Source organism: Balaenoptera borealis (assembly GCF_965194805.1).
Source record: "Balaenoptera borealis genome assembly, chromosome: 15".
Lineage (NCBI taxonomy): Eukaryota > Metazoa > Chordata > Mammalia > Artiodactyla > Balaenopteridae > Balaenoptera > Balaenoptera borealis.
In genome coordinates, this window is record NC_138871.1 from 44,461,144 (window position 1) to 44,483,958 (window position 22,815).

At 43.9% G+C, this 22,815-nt stretch overlaps 1 protein-coding gene and 1 long non-coding RNA gene across 5 annotated transcripts in view; one reads left to right on the forward strand and one right to left on the reverse strand.

Moving 5' to 3' along the window:
• Positions 1–22,815, reverse strand: part of CCDC85A (coiled-coil domain containing 85A) — a 197,272-nt gene that overhangs the window by 169,765 nt on the left and 4,692 nt on the right. For all 4 annotated transcript variants that reach the window (XM_082358182.1, XM_082358181.1, XM_082358180.1 and 1 more), the window contains exon 2: positions 18,453–19,446. In XM_082358182.1, the coding sequence (XP_082214308.1) occupies positions 18,453–19,446 (994 nt within the window). The remainder of the gene's footprint in view (positions 1–18,452; positions 19,447–22,815) is intronic.
• The window catches only part of LOC309612529, a 300,182-nt gene that overhangs the window by 76,745 nt on the left and 200,622 nt on the right, over positions 1–22,815 (forward strand). The gene's annotated exons all lie outside the window — the stretch shown is intronic.

Here is a 22,815-nt window from a genome sequence, read left to right on the forward strand (position 1 = left end):
TTAAGAGGCAGCTCAATCCCTGTTTGGCCTAGATCCTAAAGTCTCGGTATTCAGTCAAAAGTCATCTATCTCCCCTCTTCCCCCAACCTCCTAGAAAAGGGCAGCTCCTAGAAGAACTCCTTTTGTTTGAAACCCAGGTAATTTTAGCCTCGGCTCTTGGCAACACAGAGAACCTGCTGCCAATTACAGCCAAGTCTTAACTCTTTGGTAAAACAAGACTGTGGGTCTCAGTTGCTCCCCTACTGCCTTGCTACCCAAGCCATTCTGAGCTTCCGTCTACAAGAGGTGGGACTGAAGTACAGGTCCGTGTGAAATATTGACCTAATACCCTAGGAGCAGGCAACAGAGGCCCAGGACTAAGCAGTGAGCTTGAAACTGTGAAATTTTGGACACACTCAGAGCACATCTAAGTGCTTCCTTCTTAAATAAAGTAAGAGTGACCACAGCGAATCATTTGAAAGCTGTCAGCTGACACAGAAGCGCAGAGCCCTGGAGTGTAGGGTCAGCTGAGAGCGCTTCACCTTTCATTCTCTTTATTCTGTGATGTTATAGCCCCTTTACACATCATTAGTGACAATTCGCTTGCAGTATGAAGTTTACTCGCTTCTAAGTTGCTGCGATTAAAGTGACAAAATAAGGAGCTAAGAGGTGAAGGAAATGGCTCTCCGACTGTCAAGCAAATATAAAAAATAGGTGCACTATTATTTTCCCTCTGGAGGAAGGAAGGGACCTAACATTTATCAACTGCCACTATTATCTGCTGTTTACATTTTATAAATAAGGTGAGACTCTGAGAAATGAAGTGAGGTGTCCCCTAGGATGCGTAGTTTAAGGAGGAGTAGAACCAGAATTTGCATAGACTGTGTGTGGCTCCAAGTCCACGTCCTGCCCACTATACCAGGATGCTTCCGAGAGAATTTTTGTGAAAATTCGAGCTGCTCACTGAGGGAACTAAGAAATGGGTCACAAGTGTAGGTACACACAAAGGAAGGTTCTTCTTGACATTTACCAGGAAGGACTAGATTTCATACTTTCTTCTGTAATGTACACATATTATCAGAATATACAGATTTTAGAAAAAGATCTTTCATCCTTCAGCGTGAACAGCACAGAGAATGATGCCTTCCCCCTGCCAAACATGAACTTGGAATAGGATCCTCTCTCCCATTATAAGTACTCTCTACCGCAAGGGGAATTTTGGAATGGAATCACTGGTGGGCTTCAACCAGTCAGCCATTCCATGAACATTTACCAACAGCCCTACTTATGCCAGGCACTGATATACAGAGAAAAAAGATGGTTTCTGCCTTCAAGAAATCTAAATTAGAATTGGGAAGGCAAATGGTAAACAAATTATTATACTGGATAAACGCTCTGGGATGTCACAGAAGTCCAAAGATGAGGCGTTTGGCACAGAACGGGAAAGACAGAACACCAGCAATGACTTCCAGTGTAGCACATGGCCAGGTGTACCTGGCAAGTACTTGGGAGCAAGCGGCCAGTTATGACCAGAGTAACTTAGGGTTACTCTGAATGTCCTGGAGGGGCTAAGAGCAATTTGGATATGAGGTCTAAGATTTAAGCTGGGTTCAGATTCTGTTAGGATCTCCTGTACTGTTTACAAAAGGAGACTGAGTTTTATCCAGAGGCATAGAGATGCCACTGTCAGCTTGGTAGCAGAGAATTAACATGATCTGATAGAAATTTTGGGAAGATCACTCTGAAATAGAGGACAGTTTGGAATGGGAGATATTAGAGATGAGAAGAACATCTACGGAGGTGGTCTACTACCAGAAGTCCCAGTGATGAGAGGCTGAGCTAAGGGAGCGACAGTGGGGACAGGGGACACAGAGAAGGAATATTGAGAAGAATAAATAAATTTGACAGTCTAGGATGATGGGCGAGGAAGAGACTGGATAACACCCAGTATTCCAACTAGGACAACTGCGATACCTTCACTGGAAGAAGAGAGGTTAGTGAAAATGAGAAGGAAGACAATAATACTGGTTTTAGATGCTTTTCCTTAATTTTTTTTAAACCTGTGGTTGCTTTATTTCTAACATTCCTACCACTGTAGCACCAATAGACAAGACTTCATTATTTACAATGAAAGTGATAACACCCACAGGATATTTTAAAAAGAATAAACAAATAAATGGCTTGGCCCATTTTCCCCAGAATAAGGAAATGCAGGAGGAAATGCACTAGCCAAGAATAAGAAATAAGGAAATGAATACATGAGTAAGATAACACATTTCTACAAGTGCAAATACAGAACACGGCCAACAAAAGCATGAATCACAGCTAGGCGGATTATCTCCTCCGGCCAAACATCATACACAGCTTCCCAAAGGGAGTTTGCAATCTGAGTCCATGTTGCCTTCCACTCCTTTCCCCAACGGGCACACTGAGATTTATCATTATGAATGTTGACAAAAGAAACTCCACCTAGAATTTATGGTTCATCAAAAATTTGGGGGCTTCCCTGGTGGTGCAGTGGTTGAGAATCTGCCTGCTAATGCAGGGGACACGGGTTCGAGCCCTGGTCTGGGAAGACCCCACATGCCGCGGAGCAACTAGGCCCGTGAGCCACGACTGCTGAGCCTGCGTGTCTGGAGCCTGTGCTCCGCAACAAGAGAGGCCGCGACAGTGAGAGGCCCGCGCACCACAATGAAGAGTGGCCCCCACTTGCCGCAACTAGAGAAAGCCCTCACACAGAAACGAAGACCCAACACAGCCAAAAATAAATAAATAAATTAAAAAAAAAATTTGGAAGTACCAAGGAAGAGCAGTAATCCCTTACTCAAGTGCCCTCAGGGGCAGTCGGAGGATAGAAATGGGTAAAGCAGCCTGGATATAATGTAACAGGGAGTGGTGAGGACTACAACGAATGGAAACGTGTCTGCTCCCTTGGGTGGCTTTAAAACAAAGTTGAAAATTCCTTGACACTTAGCCCATGGAGAGGAGGGGTCTATGACTTTTCTCTTTACATCTTGGTGGGCTGGAGACTCAACCAATAGAGTACAAGGAAAGTGGCACAGTATGACCTCTGAGGATAGGTCCTAAAAGGCCAAGTGGCTCTTGCCTTGTTCTGCTGGAACACTTGCTCTTGGATCACTGTGCCGCCGTGTAGCAAGCCTGACTATCCTGAGGCTGCCAAGTCACAGAAGACACACAGAGAGACCACATGGAAAGAATGGGAGGTGCATACAGATTTGGGGGATACCCAAGGAGCCCCAAGTCATCCCAGCCCAAGCACAAGATATGTGAATAAGGATACCTCCAGATGATTTCGGCTCCCAGAAGTCTCCCCAGCTGGAGACCCAGACACAGTGGAATAAAAGCTAACCATCCCCACTATGCCTTGTCCAAATATCTGACTCACAGAATCCATGAGCATGATGAAAGGGTTACGTGCGGTTTTAGAACACTAGGTGCTGAGATGGTTTGTTACACAGCAATAGAAAACTAGAACACCTCCACTAAAAGAGGCAGCCACTACTTTGTCCCCCTGACTGGTGCCATGTCGGGGTACAGGACCAGTGTCAGAAGACCCTCTCACTTATCAGGAGAAGTCAGAAACCTAGATTTGTACATGACTTTTCCAATTGTTAGAAGAATGTGTGGGCCAAATAAAACATGATTGTCACTGGATTTGGTCCTAAGACCATTAGTTTGCAACTCCTCATGTAGTATGTAGATTCTATGGAGGCAAAGGGACGTGCGCTTGGTGACGGCCACTTTCAAAGACCACAGTCAGTGGTTCAGACCACCTTGCCATCGCCACCCTGTACCACACTAGCTTTTGTTGCTACTTTTCCTTAGACGACATTAGGCAAGAGTCAGCTCTAGATAAGTCTGAGAAACTCCCCCCAAAATTCCTAAAGAACACTCTAGGATTTGCTTTAGTTTTAAATCTCCAATGGATTTTAAGGTCCACATTCTAACACCCAAAGCCATGGTGATAACATTAAAAGTCAAGGGCCAGTAAGTGTGGAAGTCACAAATATGAGTTCAAGCAGCAGGCCTGGAATCCATGGTCTATAAAGCAGAGCAGGAACTCAGTTGGGGAATAAAAGGTGAGCACAGAGTCTAGTACATAATAGTAGCTCAATAAAAGATAAGTGTATAAATGAATGGATGGATAAACAACCATTTCAACAGATGATTTGTCTAATCTTCCTTTAAACTGTATTTTGGCATCTCCACAAAGACAACACCACAACCTAAATTCACTTAGGTCTTAAACTAATGTCAATTGTTAAGTCTCTAAAACAGAAATGACAAATTCTCCCAAGTTTCTATCTCTGATGGAGACTGACCAGTACAGCTAGTTCATTATAATCCACTATAGAATAAAACCTTTGCCAAAAATGAAAGCATTAAACAGACAAACAAAAAAGGCCACTCTCATTTAAACTACGAAGTAGGAAGTTTTGCATACAAGTCAACATTTACTTCTGGAAGAAAAAAAAAAACAGACTCCTATTTGCATCTCTAAGTTTTACCAAATATCACCCATGCCTAAATTAATCTTTTGTAAGTGACTAGGGTTTTGTTTGTCTGTTTGTTTTCATTCTCTTTATAAGGAGCAGAGAACAGGCGGCACATGAGACTCCACAAGTATGTTTACTTTCAAATAGGTTGCATTCAACAAATTAGCATTCTATTTACTTTCTGTGAAATCACTGCACCACAGCCATCTGTAGAGGAAGCTATGATATAAATTATCATATCAAGACTGAGTATGTGAAAGACGACTTGAATATGAACTCTGAGAGCAAATTCAAATCTGCCACCATTCTGCGATCTGCTCAGAGAAGGATGGCTCAGAATGGCCAGACATTGACACCATGGCCAAAGGATTCCTTCCATTCCTTTCCTTTCTGCCTGAGTTTGGCCCCAGGCCTGCACACACAGGAAGTCCTTGAGACAGGTGAAGAATGCCTGCTGTCTCCTGTGCACATTATAAATGGGGATTTCTGAGATTCCATGCAGGGTACAGAAGGAAATTCTGGTTTCTTTGGTATTTATGAGAAAATGGTGAAGACCACGACGTGCCAAGAGTTTACAAGGAGATGGGAGGAAACATCCTTACCACCAGCTTTCCTGATAATATTCCCTCCTCCCCCACCTCCATTTTATCACATGTACTGGGTGAGCCTGGAGGAGGAGAATGAGGTGGAAGCTTGAAATTATCATCTTGAAGCGTATAAAGTCACTCTGAAAGCTTCTCTGAGTCAAGCTGGGTTCAAGACATTGCTTGACCCCATGGCAAGTGGTTCATGACGGGCCCAATAAATTCTAAGTTTCCAGTCATCACACCAGGCTCTTCTTGATTTATATGAACCCAGGATTCCAGAAGTCATGACTACAGGGAAGCAAAGGATCCTGTGTTGCTGTAACATATACCGCTGTTTCAACATGCTCCGCTGCAGTGAAGCTGCATCTCCAGTGAGTTAACAATATTGGTGTTGGTACAGATAAGGTATATGTTTGGGAGAAAGCATGTGTGTGTAAGAGAGAGCAGAGACCTAGAACAAAGCTTCATTTTATAGATAAAATTAGCCATTTATCTTTTCTTTCTGAGCTAGTATCATTTAGTATCCTGAATACTACTAAAAGCTGGCTTTTAAATAAATAAATCTTCCAATCAGAGCTCAGAATTGAGGCAGACGGGCAATTAAACGACCCTAAAACTCAAACTCAACCTTTTCAAATGGCAACCCACTGATGTAACAATAAAGACCACATTTATCTAATTAAGCTAGTAAAACATAAATTCTGCCCAAATAGTTCCACAGTAAAGAAAGGAAAAGGGGAGATTCACACTGGAAAAAGCTGTGTGTTGATGGATTCAAGGATAAACATTAAACTAAATTTCTCTAGAAAAGTTTGTCACTTCTATGAAAACGATTCAAAATGATCAGTACCTTAGCAGCTCTAAGTAGAGGTTAACAAAAGCTTGGTTTCCTTTAAAGAATTTATATTTTGTTTGTTCTCCAGTCCCAGACAGCATCACAAAATAAAGAACAGATGGTGGAGACTAAACGAGGAGACCCTGAAGGTGAAAGTTTTCAAAGATGCACGAATTTAAACGTCTACCTCTGAAAAAGACAATCCCCATGTCTATGAATTAACCTGATTGTGTGTTTTCACATGCCTATCATCACAGCTGAGACCAAGTACACATCCTCGGTGACAAGAAGAATCAAGAAATGGTGTTATCTGGGACCATCTATTCACTGGTCCAGAAACCCAGCTCATGTATCCAAATGTTTGCTTCTTTTGGCGTCTCTGGGTTAGACCAGGGGTTTTCAACCTTTGTAAAAAGTCACCTTTGTTGCAGCAGAAGCTTAAACAGAAGTGTGAACAAACCAGTTAAATGCAGAGCTGCCCCAGCTGAAGGGTGCCTGTGGTGGTCTGAAGTGGGTGGCAGAGCCTGGCCTGTCCCCCGCACCCACCCTCCTCTAGGGCTCAGTGGAGCACAGTTTGAAAAACCATCTGAGACTTAATATACAGCACCATGGGCTAAAATGAGATCAAAACACTGAAGCGGAAAAACATCAGAATGAATGAAATGTAAAGGACAAACTAGGTTAATTTTTCTACATTAGACCAACCCAAAGGTCAACAGGTTCCAAGATTATTTTCCTCCCTTTAGTGTTTTAACAGAATTAATTTACTGATTTCCACTTAGCAGTATATGTCTGCCTTCTGGGCAACTAAGCCATGTTTTCCCCAAAACCTTATAACATCTTTATTACTGACCCAAAAGATATTAGTCAGAAGATGGGTTTTCTTAACTGATGACCCTCGTTGTAAAACTCTCCCACTAAATAAGAACAGTAATTCACCACAGTCTTTGCTAGAAAAATAAAATAATTGGAGAATTAAATGATAGTATAAATCTGGGCACATAAAGCCCTGAAAACACTGGTCACTGTAAAAATTCTTAGTTTGGGAACCCTTAAGAAAAGGAACAAACCATTAAACTGAGTTATAAAATCCTAACAAAGGATTTTTTTTTTTTTTTTAATGCTAAGGAACTACCTTCCCTAGTCCACTTAGTTTAACCACAAGGTCTAAACAATTGAAAACATTTTACCTTCCTCCCCATATATGAGAAATTAATGTCGCTATTAGGAAACCCTCTTGGAAAGCATTTAGTATCCTATGTAATCTAGCCTCTACCCACTTTGCAAAATCATCTGCCACAACCTAACAAAGATATCCAGCACAGACCTACTCACATCCTCATGGTTCCTCAATACTGTCTGCCCATTTCCATCTCATGCCATCTCTCCCAGACATCCTCACCCCTCCTGCCAACGAATCCAAATCCAACTCTTCCCCAGACTCAACCTGACAACAGGGTTCCCTTGAGCGGCCATCCCTGACGTGAAGGTGCGTGAGCCATCTCTCCCAGGCCCACAAAGGCCCAGAGCACCAATAGCTCATTCTGTCCCTTTGGCTCTTAATTGTACACCTTCTCTGTTACTCACCTCCTCCCACGGACACAGCAGACCGTGAACTCCTAGTATGAAGGGCCTGTGGCTCACTTTTCTGCTCTACCTCATAGAGGGTATCACCAGGCTGCACCCCCATGGGACACACAAACACTTGTCGAATAAATATGTATGTTTATACATGTATTATTCTCAATAATCACTCATCTACATGAGACAGTGCAGACATATATTACACAAAGCAAGTGAAACACAAGCAGAATTTTGTTTTCTACTACCACCTACACCCTTGAGTCTTTTACCAGCTCATGCTTCTCCCAACTGTCATTTATGTTTGTTTTGCTATGTTGTTTATCTCAGGACACACTCTGATTAGCCTTTGTTGTAATAAATCTCTATTATCCCTGACCTTGTTTAGAATGCGTGGCTGCCTGATGAGTCAAGGCAAAGATTTACAAGGAAATTGTGCCTTCCCTTCGGTTAATGGTACTGTACCCTCCCAGTTTCATTGAAGAGCCTCACTCCAAAGTAGTTCAAGCTCAAGCTGTAAAGTTATAGGATTAAAGTGCCAAAGAACGGAGAGAATGGCTCTTCTTCTGCCCCAAGGTTCCTGGAAAAGATGACCAAAATCTGGTTGGATGGGACATAACAAAAGTACACGAACAGCCTGGTGACACTGCCTCACCACTGGCTTACTCCCTTCCGAACTTGAGTTGATAAGCCACACTCTCCCATTCGGTACAAAGGTGGCAAAGAGACTTGAGAAAATCTAGTCTACAATGGAGTAGAAAGTAAAATCCTTCACTCTGATTTTCCAGAGCACTGTCCCACTAAGCAACAGGGGAAAATAAGAATCTAGACGCAGGATGCACGTTTCACACGTGGCCAGCCCATCTGTAGCCTGCCATCTGAGACCTGCCCAAATAGAAGAAATCTAATATCAGACTTCAGGACTCTACAAATCCCAAGTCACCTCCGCTATAGCCTCTTTAGCTCCCTTGTCACCCATGAGGTATCCAATCATCACTGTGGCTACGTCAAAGGGGACTGGGTCTATTTGGACATCGCTAGGTGAACTGCTGCAACCCCGACAAGTTCCCGAGGAAGCACGGTAGTGCAGGGAAGCATTTAGCGCCATGGCTCTCAGGTCGTGCCACGCACAGTGAACCTTCCACCTGAGCCCAGAATCCCTCCCGGATAACATCCTCACTGCTCTGTTAGGAGCTCAGGCCCAGCTGCACAAACTCTGGAGGAAGGCAGGTGGGGTGGCAAGCAGGGAGAGGAGCCCCCAGTCCAAGCTGATCAGACCTCCAGGCTGTCCCTGTGAGAGGAGGGGCAAGAAGCTGGAAGTGGTACATGGGTTGTGGTTCCTGGTTTCCATCAGTTCGTCCAGACCCTTCCTAAGTGAAATGAACACTGCAGGTTCTATGTTTATCAACATGCCAAGCTGTGTGAAACTAGATTTTCTCTGATGTCTGGGATGAAAATAAAGTCCCAAAACATGTTGGACACAAGAAATGCACTTTGCATTGCGTTGTGGAATCTGAACCCTGAGCTGTATGTTATTATTCAAAAGAAGTTTATTAGAGATATAGAGCTGTATCAGTACAATGAGAGGGAGAAAAACTGCCCTTTAGTAGATACATATTTTTTTGTTTCTAAATATTCAAACGATTTTTTTATGAAATGATGGTGTTAATAGATGATTATTTAACAGTCCATACCTAACAAAAGTAAAAAGTTGGCAATTCCAAGGTTTATTCTCAGGTTTTATATATCTGTGAAATCCAAATTCTGAGACTACTGACTTAGAAAAACACTATTCCAAGCCCCTTACTTGAGGGATAAATTATTTTGCCTGCAGAAGTGGGTGGTCTGCTAAAGGTCACACAGCAAAGTATGACCTCGAAAGTGGCAGAGCCAATTCTGTACCCAAATGTCCAGCTGGGCAAGTGTGCCATGATGTCCTTTATGAAGTTAGGGCAACACACTGCATCTCCATGAAACAAATGTAATTATTTTTTAACTGTTTTGAAATGCGTGTTAAATAAATATCACTTTTACTCACAATTAAAATAGAATTTGGCTAAAGGAGGTTTATAAAATTGTTTCATTGTTTTAAAGCTATAAATAAAGTTTAGATGCCATATGCCGACTTAAGGATGGGTATCTACATATTACTTTAACATACCGGTGAAATTCCACAGATACCTACAAATGTAAAAATAACTAGCTATGCTTTGTGAATAGGTGTAATAGTACTAGCCTAGCTTTCTTTTTTCAATGAATACCTGTTGTACACATGGCTGTGTAGAACTCTGGCAAGAACCATGTTTCCATCAAAGACAGATTCACGTGCTAGGCCAATAAAATCCAAAGCGGGCAATTCTGAGATTGCAACAGGAAAAAGCCAAATAAATTAAGGGTGAAAACCATGTGGCATATAGTTTGAGAGTAAGAAGGACTAGGTATTGGTCTTCATTTAAGTGCTAAAGGGATACTGTAAAAATAAGCAATTTTCAAGCCTGTTCTTCCACAGATTTTGAAAAGCTTGATTCCTAAGTGTTTCTCATCAAAGTCACTATACTAAGGGGGCTATTCATGGCAAACCACCTGGATAATGTTTATTTCTAGACCCCTAATTGATCATAATTGTAAACGTACTCTCTTCCAAAGTACCCTCATACGTACAATAAGCAGCTAAATTCAGCCAGTTCTCCCCCGACGGCTCCGTAACCAGGGCGACTCTGGTTGGGTCCTGTAACAATGAGGCGGCTGGCCCTGCCAGTCAACATAAGACAGGTGCCCATTAGCAACAAGGGGCACTACCAAATAGACAGACCCTTTGAAATTCTTCATGGCATCCCCCTCGCACAGCCCGTCTGCTATTTTCACTCTCTCTCCTCCTTCCTGTAAGCTGACTCTTACCTCACTTTCCTGTGAGTCACATGGAATCCATCATCGGCAGATATGACTAAATGACTTGTCTTTCAGGGTCTTATTACTCTGTTTAGGTGCATAGGTGAACCAGCACTTGCTGTCTAGGAACATCGAAAAGATGCTGAATTCATGAGCATGGTTAATTTGAATTCTCAAGAGTGGTTCAACAGACCAGGCTGCTTGGAACAGAAATTTGCAACTCAGATATTCTGACCTTTTAAATGCCATCAAAAGTGTTAATGTAAGTGTACTTTACTTCTGCCTATAGTAGCATAAATCAGAATAATGGGCTTAATTAGTTTTGTTTGCAGTAAGCTGAGTTATTAAAAAAACACAACTCCTTGAGAGCAGTTGGTGTTGCCATCTGGCCCATCCCCTCGCTCCCGGTCTTCCCTTCTGTTTCTTGTGCTCTAGAAGCTGACACTTCTCCAGACAGAACCTTTTGGCTGTGAAGACAAGCGGATGTGTGAGAATGGGAATAAGGTCAACCCATAGTCACAAGGCTGTTTATCTGGAGGAATGTGGCCTTGGGGTGGGGAGAATCCGTGTGGGAGGAAGAAGGGCAGGAAGGCTGTTGGCCTCCCAGGCCAAGATCAGGAATACTCCTTCCACTAAGAGTACATCTCAAGACTTGATCATCCAACTGTGAACAAGTGTACCCCATCTAACCGAATGAGAGACTCCCAGGCAACAGATCCCGGCTCCCCTCCTGCATCTCCAGGTCTTCTCTGGAACCTCTCTAAGCCCGAGTCTACTGACATGCACCTTGTCTCACTCATCATTGCAGGTCGCTGGTTTTCTGGAATTTCCAACAGGAATGGGGGAAGACTGGGTCCCTATTCCATTTAGGGTCTTTATTGTTAACATTACCCCTACATCAAGCGCCTTCAAAGTCTGGAAGATTAAATGTCTTCTTTATAAAAACGACACCTTGCCCTGGGAGTCAGCGGGACTCTAGTCCTCTCCTAACTGGCAATTGGCCTTGGGTAATTCACTGAACATCTCTGGAAGTCAATTTTCTCAATCAGAAAACGGGAAGGTTGAAATGCATAAATTGTAGAGGACTTTACAGCTCCAAGTGTTATGGTTGAAAGTGCCCTAATTTCTTAGCGTTAAAATAGACATTCTCAATTAACTAAATAAAATAAATATATACATACACATGTATCTATGCCCCCAAATGCACCCAAATGCAATTCATGCTTTTTAACATTCTTGAAACAACTAGCAATTATGGACACTCAGGAAGCTGTAGCTGCACATCATCCAGATCAGGGGTTGCCCCTAAAAGCCAAAAGACCCCTCAGTAATTGGAAGAAAGATGAGACGACCTTTCAGAAGACCTTTCTTTATAATCGAGAATGAATGTACCTGACTAGAGAAACCAACTCACTCAGGAAGCATCAGAGATTGCCTTTGAATTTCTGGTCATCAAAAGGTAACCAGAACATTCTAACCCTCAACCATAGCAGTAGGCAAAAATGGGACTATAAATATTTTGTCTGCAAGATTTTTTAAATGTAAGGATTCACTTTGCTTTATGTAGCTGAAATTGAAATGAAAAAAGTCATTCAATGTCTTCAATGCATTTAATGATTGATGAAATATGCATACAAGAACACTCAGTACATGAGAGAGAGAAGCAAATAACTGAAATACAGATTTAGAGCAATCACCCAACCCAACCTTTCTCCAGAACATACCCTGTCTCATAGAAAAGCCCACAGAAGGACTAAATAACTAAGGATCTGAAGAAGGAAAAAACTAAAATATCATTCCCGAAGTTTTCATTTATCTGTAATTGAATATGTGCCTAATTTCAATCCAGGGCCAAGACCAAATCCCAAGACTTTTTGTACCCTTCCATAATGATTCAAGTACAGTAGCTCTATAATACATTTAACTCTTTGTTACATGAAAACTGTAAAGGACCCAACTGTGTGTGAATAACCCAGTCATTGTCTTATCTTAAGGACAAACTAGTATTGCCTTTATAAAGCAAGCTACTATTCCTCTGCAATTTTGTCATTTCTAAACACCTCTCCTGCTTCTCTGCTGTTGAAGAATCCCTGGTCTCAGAAAGAGCAGCCACTCTTTCTATTGGAAACTCTTGAATGGCACTCTAAAGAGAAGGCAATTTATGTCAGGAGCAGCAGTAACTTGAACCTCACTCTTTTGCAGATCAGAGATGTATAAACTAGAGCTGGGATTTCATGTCTGTATTCTCAAGTGCCCCATGGTCTACTCCTAATGCTGAATCTGAAATTTCCTAGAACTCTTGAAAATCAGCCCATTTCAGAAAATGAAACTATTAATATCTCCCAGAATCAAATTTAAAATAAGTATTTTTCTTCAAATGTACACAAAGCTTGCCATAAACATTATGCATTAAAGTAGTATTAAGGCCAACCTGATTGTTCCAAAGTACCCAAGGAGTAAAAATAGCTGAGTTGTTACACAGGTTCCCCAGTGCTCCGAAAGGACAGCGTTCCTATGAAACCTTTCGTAAGCCGAAATGGGATAAAGTGAAGCAGCAGTTACCTTAGGACACATCTTGCTAACAGATGCACAAAGGAAATCGAGATAAAGTACAGATGCTCATAGACAGTTTAAAGCTACGGTGGCCTGAAGCTAAGTGTGGTTCCCGGGGAAGGAGCTTGGCGGTGCCACTCTCACTGCTCGGGGTATCCACTGCCTCTACAGGGGCTCACTGCAAAACAAATGCTGAATGCTATTTTTTGCTTTTCACCTTTTTCATAAAATTGAAAATCCGCTTTAGATTTCTTTCAGTTAGCGAAAACAGGTACCAAGGTAGGTCCTTGGTAAAGCAAACTTTTGAAAAGCAGGGGACACCTGTATTACAGAAATACTTCAATTCTCTGAAATATAGTCAAGACCCAGAAAACAAGCAAAAACTTTTTCAGCCCAAATAACTGATAGATGCATGACACATGTACCGTGCGCTAAAGCTCATGCACTTTACTCATAGAAGGATACTTCAAGGTCACTTACTCTTATTTTCAACACAGTTCTAATCAGTGCGATTATCCATTTTCCCAAGGGAAATGGATAATCACATTAGATTATCCATTAGAAAGAGCAGAACAGCATTTAGAAACAACGAGGAAATGATGTTAAAACCAGGCCGGGCGAGGGCAGCAAGGAATATTGCTGAAGCATGCTGGTACTAGAAGTGACTGAAAATCTATTAAAAGTAGATACTGAAAAATAAATAAATAAAGAATAGCCATCTGGGGCCATTTAATGTAGGGACTCACAGTTCTATCTCGCTTCAGAGATCCTAAACATCAGACGTGGCTAAAATGAGAAATTTTAGAGCCTAGGGCCATAAACTTCAGCACACAATGGCCCAATGGTGCCATACAAGTAAAACTTTTTTTCAAGCTTTTGCAAAGTTTGGCTTCACATTCTTATTTCTGAGCAGTGGAGCTTGACTACACTGATGCCTCCAGAATAATCTATCATTACTATGAGTAAATGTAGAGGCTTAGAGCACATCACTGCTTCTGTACTCACTTGACACTTGTGAAAATGAGTTATCTGATGAAATGTAATACTCACCATAATTTTGTTCTAAGTTAGGCTTTTTCTGAATTATTTCAGTTGAAAAGATAAAGGCATTACTAACTCAATGGTATTTTTTCTATCACGTATATCTTCTGAAAAGTTGCAATGGATCCCAAAATACAAATGTTTAATTGATTTCAACTGGATCTAAAGGGCACAACCATAATTAGCTGAAAGGGATTTCTCTTTGGCTTCACAGCATCAACTGGCTTATGTGACTGAATTCCGATGCACTTGAAGATTTGTTTGCTAAACAGAATCAACTGAATAGTTGGCATTGTTCACATGCAACATTAAAGTTACTGAAATGTATATACACACACACAGCATATAGATAATAGAGATAATCTCCTTAGAAGATTAAAATGGTCCCCTAGATTTAAAGAATGTTTATAGCTTTGTGCTGTTATCGCCAGTGCAGTTGAAAACCTTACATTCTACTAGAAATTACCTTTCTAAGCCACCTAGGTTTTCCAATAATAGTTCACCTCTCTTGCAATATCTCAAACTATATTTTCAATATTAATCATTCTATGTCATTAAATCAAAATGTATTCTTATGATGAATGCAACATGCTTTGCACAAACAGGTATAGTACAAACGATTGTTTTTTCCAAAACGCCTTAAAATTGATGTCCTATCAAAGTGAATATAAGGCTACCAAATTACCATACTGAAGCTTGAAGACCAAAAACTATTATCTAGTTCTTTAACCATCTACGTGTCAGCTCACACAACAGAAAATATACTCAGAGGACCTCAGTTAAAATCAGTTCTGTAGTATTTCTATAACTGTTAACTGCTGACATTTTTCTCCCAAGAGACATTCAATTTCTATTCTCCAAATTCATTCATAAGTGATGGTCTGACTTTCTCTAAGCAAAATAAAAGTTTTATGAGAGCAATCACTCACGCCGTAGTGCACGACTACTTAATTCACAGACAGCCTTGCTTCAGAGAAACTCTGCTGGGCTCTTCCACACATAGGTTATCTCACCCCTAGCAGACAAGGCCATTTTTGTGTTATCAGCGTCTTTCATTTACTCATTAACAGAGAATAACAAGCCGTCTTAAAACTCAAGGTAAAACCTATAAACTGAGAGATTTGAAATGCAGGTTCTCTTGTGGGAAATATTCGTTAGGATTGCAGGTGCCGCGTGATCTACATGCACCATGAGCATCCACTGGAAATAGGTTAGAAACCCCTGTGCTTCTTTGTCCATCGGGATGTGAAGGCTTGAAAAGGTAGTCTTAAATGACTCATATGCCAGAGTTTCCCCGAATTAACCTAATAATCCCACCCACCAAAAACTCAAATTTTCAACCCATACCCCTGAAGAAGTACATTATCAGATAGCCTTGGTCTGGGGTTGCGAGGGGTGAGGTTTTCCAGTACCTGCTGGTGTCAGTCCTTCTCAGTCCTGGAGTTCAGCAAAGGAAAGGAAGAACTTTCTTCTTCCCAGGCAGCTTGGGTGTTTGAGAGCTTCACTCACACCAGCCCATTTTATCCAACAACCATGAACCTCGGCCAATGGCTTCCACCTGGTCTGCTCATTAGAATCACCTGAAGGGTTCTTTTAACAACGTGCCCAGGCCCAGTGCCAGACCAATTCACTGTGCATCTGAGTGTGGGATCCAGGCACCAGTGTTTTTTTCAAAGTTAGCCTAGTGATTTTAGCCTGCAGCCAAACTGAAAAACACTGCTCTAGAGCAGTGATTTTGAATCAGAGGCAATTTTGCCCACTCTCAACCCCAGGAACATTTGGTAGCATCCGGAGACATTTTTAATTGTCACAACTGGGGATTGCTTATGGGTAGAGCCCGGGATGCTGTTACACCTCCCAAAACGCACAAGACAACGCCTCACAACTTTCACCTGCTTTTTGTTAACGCAGAAACATTCAAGGGCTCATCCAAAACACTCACCTCTCACACCAACCCCACACAGAAGGAGTCTGTAAATGACTCAGCAAATTTGCAGTTTGGGATCTACCTTGCTGCTGGGTCCCATCTGTTTATAAGACAATAATTCAACCAAAGTGTGTGGGGATTTAAAAATATGAAAAAGCCATGTCTCACTATCCATATCAAAAATTAATTTGTAACAGCAGGATAAATACAAGCTACCAGTGCCCAAGCTTATAGGCTGATGATCCATAAACATCTCATCGTGCCTCTTCGTTTTCCAATTAATTATTGAAATAAAAATGCAATGCAAATGGACTACAAACACACTTTGGTGAGGATATCAACTGTCAGAAGATCCGTCACTTAAGAATGAGAAAACCCGAAGTAAACACAAGAATTAAACTACAGTGTCATTCTACATAATGCGTCTATGTTACATCAAATTTCTAACTGAATAAAATTGTTAAATTTAAAAAAACCATTTACCTGACCACGAAATTTATCTGAACCCAGGCAGTAAGATTCAATGATTAACGCCATCTCTATCTAGAGATAGACCTTACTTTATACAAAGAATTGCTTAAAAATTGCACCTAAAATCCTTTCTTATAAGTTAAATCACACATTAAACTAGAGAAGTTCTTTATTTAAATAAGCCCTTTTGTAAGGAGAAGAACCGTTTTGTAAATGAACCACCTGCCCTTAAGTAATCTTTATTTTGGTTCAAGATAAAAAGTTTCCTCAAAATAGTGCACACTTTTACTTCTCATGCTCGTTAAAAAGGAATCAAGAAATGGAAAAGTCGTTAACTTTACCTTCCCGTTAACACATTCCCCCCCTGAAGACAAGTTGCATGGCCGATGACACATCTTGTGATAGTAACACAACCAAAATATCTTTTTAAATGACTTTCGTCTCTTGTGAGAACTGCACAGCTGAGACTGCTCACAGCAGTCAGGGCAGCATCTCCTGGAAAGAGTGAGGCAGGGGTGCAATAAACACAGTAAAAGCCCCAGCCAGCCAGGTGGCTTCAACACAACAGATGAATTGGCTTCTCCCAGCTTTCACCTCCCAGCACGTAACAGAGAAAGCAACAGCGTCCGATCTTTCCCATTACTTTCTAGCTCCATCTGTGCTTAAAACATTGGATGTATTAGAAGCCAAGCTTCAGGAGTCAATTTTCAGCACTACGAGAAAAGGACTAGGATGAAATGGAATCCAACAGGTAAATCCCCAACTACAATATTGAAAATTTACCCCTTCGTGTCACTGCTAAAATTGGCGGCCTCCACCACTGCTCAGAGCTGACTGCACACAGCCTCTGGAGCAGCTTTCAATTACAGTGGAAAACCTCAGATATTTTGGATGCAGAAACCCCACTTCATAAAACCAATCGTTTTAGTTCTAACTCGGCCACAGATAACATAAAAAAAAAAAGACCCTCACAATTCTTTTAAGTTTTTTTTTTTCCTCTCTTGAGTTTCAAGTGGTTTCATAACAAAGATGCAGAAAAGTAAACCTCTTCCAAACGGTTTAGAGCTGCCTCAGCCAATGCAGTGAATGTTGCACTTTGGAAACCAAAGGAGTGTCCAAACACATCTGTACATTTTAAAGGGGAATATTTAAACAACCAGAAAGATGACTCACCATGTAAAAAAGCATGCTACTCAAGCATTGACATATATACACTACCAAATGTAAAATAGATAGCTAGTGGGAAGCAGCTACCTAGCGCACAGGGAGATCAGCTTGGTGCTTTGTGACCACCTAGAGGGGTGGGATAGGGAGGGTGGGAGGGAGACGCAAGAGGGAGGGGGTATGGGGATATATGTATACGTATAGCTGGTTCACTTTGTTATACAGCAGAAACTAACACACCATTGTAAAGCAATTATACTCCAATAAAGATATCTAAAAAAAGGGAAAGAAGTCATCTGAAGCATTTCAGATGCAAAGGAAAGTCACAGATTCATGCTAAGGCCCCCAACACAATGGAAAACATCCTCAAGGAAAAGTAAGGCATATTTACAGGCATTCAGGCAACCCAGCACCAAGCCTGTTTAAGGACACCCTAGTTCTTTTTTAATGTTATTGTTTTTCATAATAAATACTCATTTCTTTCTGCACATAAGCTGTTAGCTGGACTCAAAAACCTTTGGTCACCTGTTCCAAGAGAGCCCTTGCAGGAAACTGCACACAACCAGGAAAATGTTCAAGATAGAGAAATCTTAGATTGGTTCTATTTTTATCCTCAATGCCCACAGATCTCACCCTGACTACTCAGGGTCCCACGGAATTATCGTTCCTCTCCTTCCCCTGCCCCCTCCTCCCCAGTATTCTCCAGGCTACCTGGTAACTGCATAAACTAGAACAAATGGAGGGGGAGAAACACACATCATGGTTTGGGGGCAAACGTGTGTTCCTCTCCCCAACCCGCCTCCGCGCCGGCGCCTGCAGTTTCTAACGTGGCCGCAAAGCCCTGCATCATTCATAACTCTCTACCCAGTGGCCCCAGCAAAGCAGTTCCCCAGCACGTACTGACCCACCGTTCATGCCACTGTAGACGTTCCGGTGATGGGGTGACAGATCCTCTTGCGCCTGCCTTCGGAGGGTGCCCTCCCTGCTGCCACCGCCGCTGCCGCCTCCGCCGCCGCCGCCGCCGCCGCCGCCGCCGCCGCCTCCGCTGCCTCCGCCCACGTGTTTGTGATCGGGGCTCCCCCCGTAATGCTGTTTGAGGTGCTCCGGGCTGGTGCCCCGGGCTCTGGGTAGCTGCTCCAGGCTCCCGCCGAGGGCGTGTTTCTGAAGATGCTCGGGGCTCCCTCCGCTGTGCCTGGCGTGCTCGGGGCTGCCCCCGGGCCTGTGCTTCTGTAAGTGCTCCGGGCTCCCGCTCAGCACATGCTTGGGCAGCGCTTCGGGGCTGCTCCCCGCGTGCGGGTGCCTTTGCTGTTCGGGGCTGCCCTTGCACAAGGGTTTGTGGTGCTCGGGGCTGGGTCCTTTGAGGGCTTTGGGGTGATCTGGGCTCGCGGAGGCCCTGGGCTTCTGCAGATGCTCAGGGCTGGCGCTCCTGCGCTTGGAGTGCTCCGGGCTGCCCTCGGCCCGGGCCTTCTGCAGGTGCTCCGGGCTGCCGCCGCTCGCGTGATGCTTGTGGTCCGGGCTGTCGGTGCTGCCCGTGCTGGAGGTGCTGCTGCCGTCGCCCACGTCCCGCACGTAGGGCGCCGTGGTGGCGGCGAGCTGGCAGAGGCTGGCCTGGCTGTCGATGGAGCAGCGGCTGCCCGCGCAGCCCGCGCGCTTCTCCTCGTCCAGCAGCACGCAGAGCTCCTTGAGCTCCATGTTCTCCTTCACCACCTCCTCCTGCTTCACCTCCAGCTCCTTCAGCTTCTGCAGGTACAAGGCCACCTCCTTGTGCATCACCCCCGCCGTGTAGCGGCCCAGCCTCTGCCACTCCCGGGACACCCTCTTGCCCTTCTGCCGGTCGTCATCGAGGAAACAGCAGAGGTCCCTCAGTTCCTGGTTGTCCTCCTGGAGTTTCTGGTTAATATCCTGAAAAGAGACACACAGCCATTCAAGCCAGGGATGCACGGGAGGCGACACCAGGCTCAGACTTCTGGGAGCCAGGGAGCCTGGAATGGGTGAATTCTCTGTGAGGATAGGGGAGGGAGGGAGAAGGTGAGAGGAAGCTAAAGATGTGTAGCTGTCCAAAAAAAACTAACAATAATGGGTATTGATTCTGCTCCCTGCCCCATGCTTTACTTGCATTATCTCATCTGCTTCTTACCAAACCCTCAGGGGATATTATGGTTCTTTTACAGACGGGGAAACTGGACCTCGCAAAGCTTCACCTGTCCAAGGTCATCCAGTCAGTCTTTAGGGAGCAGCCAGTTCATTAACAGGAAATCGGTAGGCTCCCTGCCCCACCTTCAAGGAAGAAAGATGGCTGCTTGTGATCTGTGAAAGGCTTACGAGCTCTGAGGCAACAGGCCTTTCGTCAGTGCAAACAACAAACACTGCCTGGGTGTGCAGCCCACGACCCGGAGAAGCAGCCCCAACCCCTGCATGAGGGAGCTGCGTAACAGTCCTCTGGCGGCGTTTCAGTCCTGCCCATCCAACCCCGACTTGCCGTCCTCCCTGCACGGCTCCCAGGCATCTCACTTGGAACTCAGGTTCTTGTGAGATATTCAAACTCCCCCCCTCCCCACAAATCGCACCTCTCAGCAAATGCCACCTCCACCCATCCTGTTGCCCTTTATAAGAACCTGCGGTTATGCCTGGCACCTCCTTCTCCCTCACCTCCCAGTTCCGAGCCAAACACGTCTCCTGAACTCTACCTCTGAAATTTACCTTGTCACTCCCATGCTTCAAACCCTTAAAAGGGTCTCACTGCCCTTAGGATAAAGTGCAAAATCCTTTAAGTCTCAAAAGGCCCCCAATCCTCGTAACTGGCCTACTTCTCCAGCATGAACGGTGATTCATTCATGAATATTTAGTAAGCATCTATTATGTGCCAGGTACCTGTCCAGGTGCTAGGGACAGATCAGTGGACACAGCAAAGCCTTTGACATCCTATGGCTTTCATTCTGGTGGGGAAGACTAGCAAGAAGCAAGTATAGAACATAATGTCATAGAGTGAAAAGTGCTGGGAAAAAGACTAAAGCAGGCTAAAAAATACTATCTTTTAAGAGAAGGCACCTCTGCAGAGAAAGAAAACATTTGAGCAAAGACCTGGGTGAAATAAAGGCGCAAACATTTGCTGGAAGATGATCCCAGGCAGAGAGAAAGGCAAGTGTAAAAGCCCCGAGACAAATGTGGCTCAAGTTGCAGCAAGGCCAGTGGGCCTAAAGCGGAGTGAGCAAGGGGGGGCAGAGCTGGGAAGGAGGTCTGGGAGGTGAGGTGCAAGTGGCGGGGCACCAGGGTTAGGTAGATAATGTGGGCCTCATCAGCCACATGAAGGCCTTGCCAGCCACAGGAAGACTTTGGATTGTTGGCAAGCTGAGGATAGAGGACTGACATGATGTGATTCATTCTGCACCATCATTCTGTGCAGAAAATAGACTGCTGGGGGATGGAAGGAGGGGGGTGACTGGAAGAGAGAGAGACAGGATAAGGTGGAAGCTGGAAGACCAGGTAGGAGGCTACAAGGTTAGTCCAGGTAGAGGGAGATGATGGTGGCTGCTAGCCATGGTGGCAGTGGACAAGGTGAGACCATCCCTCCCCATCACGCACAGAGCCCCACCCATGCTGGCCTGGTCTCAGGGCTCAAGGGACAAGCCCTTCCCCTCTTTCACTCAGAATGCTTCCCCCAGCCTCTACACGATCTTTGTTTCTCACTTTACGGCACTTCCCCATAGAAGCCATCCCTGACCACTAATCTAAAGGACGTCGCCGTCTATGCTCTGCGAGGAGCCCTTCAACTTCCCCTCTGTTGCATTACAACTTCTAATCACATATGGTTGAGTGTGACTATCAGTCAAGTCTCCATCCTCACTAGACCAGAGTCATGAGAATGAAGACCTGTCTCTTCTGTTCACCTCCGTGCATCTAGAACGCAGCACCGCTACTGTAGATACCTGAAACCAAGGAATTCAGAATTAACCGTGAAATCCCCACTTAGTCTCCATTCACACATATAGTAAAGGGGGTAACTGTTTCTTGAAGCACCATAGTTTGGTGGGGGGTGAAAAGGGGACAGCTACCTAAGATTTCCCCTACTTCACAAAGCCTGAAAATCTCTGGTCTTGTGACTGTCATCCAATCCAGACCTAGAGGTACTCAGAGAGGGGACTTGATTCTCTCAAACTCAGGTTAATTCCAACACTTCCCCCTGATATTGACTAGGAAATAAACCATAAAACATCTGCCAACCATGCCTGGCATCTCCTGGCAGTCATGAGGCCTAACGTGGGAGTGATTCTCAAGGCCTGAGGAGAAAGAGGCTCTGTGCAGCTTAGTTTTCAACTCAGTTCTAACTCTTAGCATCACCAATGACTCTGTTTCCTTGTGTCTAATGCCCATCTAGTCCTTTTGCTTCTCAGTGCCACTCTCTGACCTCAGACCCGGCTGTTTCCAAAAGCCTCCGGCGGGCCTCCCTGCCTTGGTCTACCCCAGCCCCTAACTTCCCTTGCCCACTCCAATCCAAGCTCTCTCTGGCCAGACTGATCTTCAAACACTCTCCCTGCAGGTAGTGTCTCTCCTGCCCCTAAGCCCCCATCGCCTCCCCTTCGCCAAGGAAAATGAATAAACCCTTGGGCCAGGCCTACAAGGCTTTCTTCCTGCCTTTCTACCTTTAGCTCCCTCTAATTGTGAACCAGCTACTTATGAACCCTGATTAGGTCTAACTTTCCAAATAGAAAATACTATCTTCTGCCTTCTATGGACATACCTCAGAGGACAGATTGCTCTGATAGGACTCCACCAGCCCTAGAACAGCATCTGGTGTGCAGCAGCGCCAGGCTTGAATGAATGACTAAAGTAACTATCCCACTCACTGCTCAATGCCCGTAACACACACTCCCGAGAGCACTCATTGGGCATCTTTTTTTTTCTTTCTTTCTTTTCTAATGTAGATACCTTAGTTTCTGGAGGGCAGAGTCCATTCCAATGTCTTTCTTTGCATATTTGACACACTTGACTTGGTATGTTGCATACAGTGAATGCTTAATATGTGTTTATGGACTGACCAGCCCTTTAAAGCCCTAGGCCTACAGCCAAAACAGGGTACAGTTCTAGCTACAGAGAAAAGATTTCTTATTATTGTTTTCAGCTAGCCCTGCTACTGCTACAGCTACTCCCTGTGTTGGAGTCTGTAGTAATAAGAGAATAAATTATCCCTTGACACTGGTGCTTTATGGGAAATCAGAAGCTGTGGATATTCTGAGAAAATAATGCTAAACAAAATTAGTCATTCTCAGCTTC